At 37.9% G+C, this 1,482-nt stretch overlaps 1 protein-coding gene across 1 annotated transcript in view; it reads left to right on the forward strand.

Moving 5' to 3' along the window:
• Nucleotides 1-777: 777 nt before the first annotated feature.
• Nucleotides 778-1,482, forward strand: part of WNT3A (wingless-type MMTV integration site family, member 3A) — a 91,745-nt gene continuing 91,040 nt past the window's right edge. Inside the window, exon 1 of the mRNA XM_009994485.1 lies at nucleotides 778-970. Within this exon, the coding sequence (XP_009992787.1) occupies nucleotides 900-970 (71 nt within the window). The 5' untranslated portion in view covers nucleotides 778-899. The remainder of the gene's footprint in view (nucleotides 971-1,482) is intronic.

A 1,482-nucleotide genomic window follows, 5' to 3' on the forward strand; every position in this document is an offset into this window, starting at 1 on the left:
GGGGGAGGGAAAAAAAAAAACAACACACCAAAAAAAAATAAAAATCCCCAAACAACAACAAGCTGAAAGTTTCTACAAACTTAGTTGAAATGAGTCCTGACCATCACCGTGAGGAAATGGGGACTTGAGAAGACGGGATGGCAAGAAGGAGAAAATCGAAAAAAAATAAGATTTTTTAATTTATTTATTTATTTTTAAAATCTCTATACTTTTTTTTTTTTTTTTTCTTACCTTTTTTTCTTTTCCCCCCCCTTGCATTTTAGCAGCTTCGACCCAGGGAGTGAAATCCGGGCAGGTTGTTATAGCTACCCAAATCCACAGGGGTCCCCCCCTGTCTATTTAAACCCCCTAAATCTTCCTTCCCCTTTTGAAAACTACATTTTATCCCTTGGCTTGTGGGCCCAACGTGCCCCCTAATGAGTATTAAAACACTATCTCCTCGCAATTAGCTCATTCCTGACTTCGCGCTCCTGATTGACAGAACAAGCCAAAGCATCAGAATTCTCCCTTTGGCAATAAGTGCTGATTGGGTCCTTTTTAAGAGAGCTACTTCAAACTTTTTTTTTTTTTTTCCTTTCTTTTTTTTTTAATATTTGCCTTCAGGGTCTTGGCTGAGAGAAGAGTTTTTTTTTTTTACCTCTCTGAGATTTTTTTTTTTCTTCCTTCCCTTTGAGAATAGTAGAGGAAGCAAGAGAGGATTTACCTGGTCGGGTTGTGTTCACTCCATTGGACTTGGGGTTTTTTTTGGTGTTGTTTAATTTATTCTTCTTGTTGTTATTATTATTATTATTAAAATCATCATCCTGCCTCAGAAGAAAAGAAGGTTTTTGGCAACTCTGGTGAAAAGAAAAAAAAAGAAAAAGAAAAAAAAAAAAAAAGGGAAAGACAACTTTTCATCAATGGCCTCTTTTGGATATTTCCTGTTTCTCTGTGGGTTGAGTCAGGCTCTGTCAAGTTACCCAATCTGGTGGTAAGTTTTATTCTTGTTTTTTGTGTTTTTTTTCCCCCTCTCATTTTCATTTCTTTTTTTTTTTTTTTTTTTTTTTTTTTTTCCCCTCCTCTGTTTTCTCTGCAACTTGGAGATGACTTGAAATTCTCCTTTCCTTGCCACTCAGCTCAAAGAGGTGGGATTGTTCCAGCGCCAGCAAGTTCTTAGAACCTGCATTTCACCTCTTTTATTTATGCATTCACTTTGTTTATTTTGACTGGGTTATACCTGATCTCTCCTTCTCCTCCTGTGAAAGGGAGAGAGAGAGGGAGCGATCGGAAAGTTATTTTTTAAGTGCTTTGATCCTCTCCTGTGAAGAACAAAAGGCGCTGCCTGAATTAAAGAGATAATGATACAAGTTGACATGAGCATTTCAAGGTGATTCCGAGCTCGTCAGGTGGAAGGAAAGGGGGGGAAAGGAGGAAAAGTTTTTCTCTTCTTTATTCCTCCCCTTCTCTTTAAGGGATATTGAGAGGGAAAGAAGGGGGGGAATA

This window comes from Chaetura pelagica, unplaced genomic scaffold, assembly GCF_000747805.2.
Source record: "Chaetura pelagica isolate M959 unplaced genomic scaffold, ChaPel_1.0 scaffold130, whole genome shotgun sequence".
In the NCBI taxonomy this organism is placed as follows: domain Eukaryota; kingdom Metazoa; phylum Chordata; class Aves; order Apodiformes; family Apodidae; genus Chaetura; species Chaetura pelagica.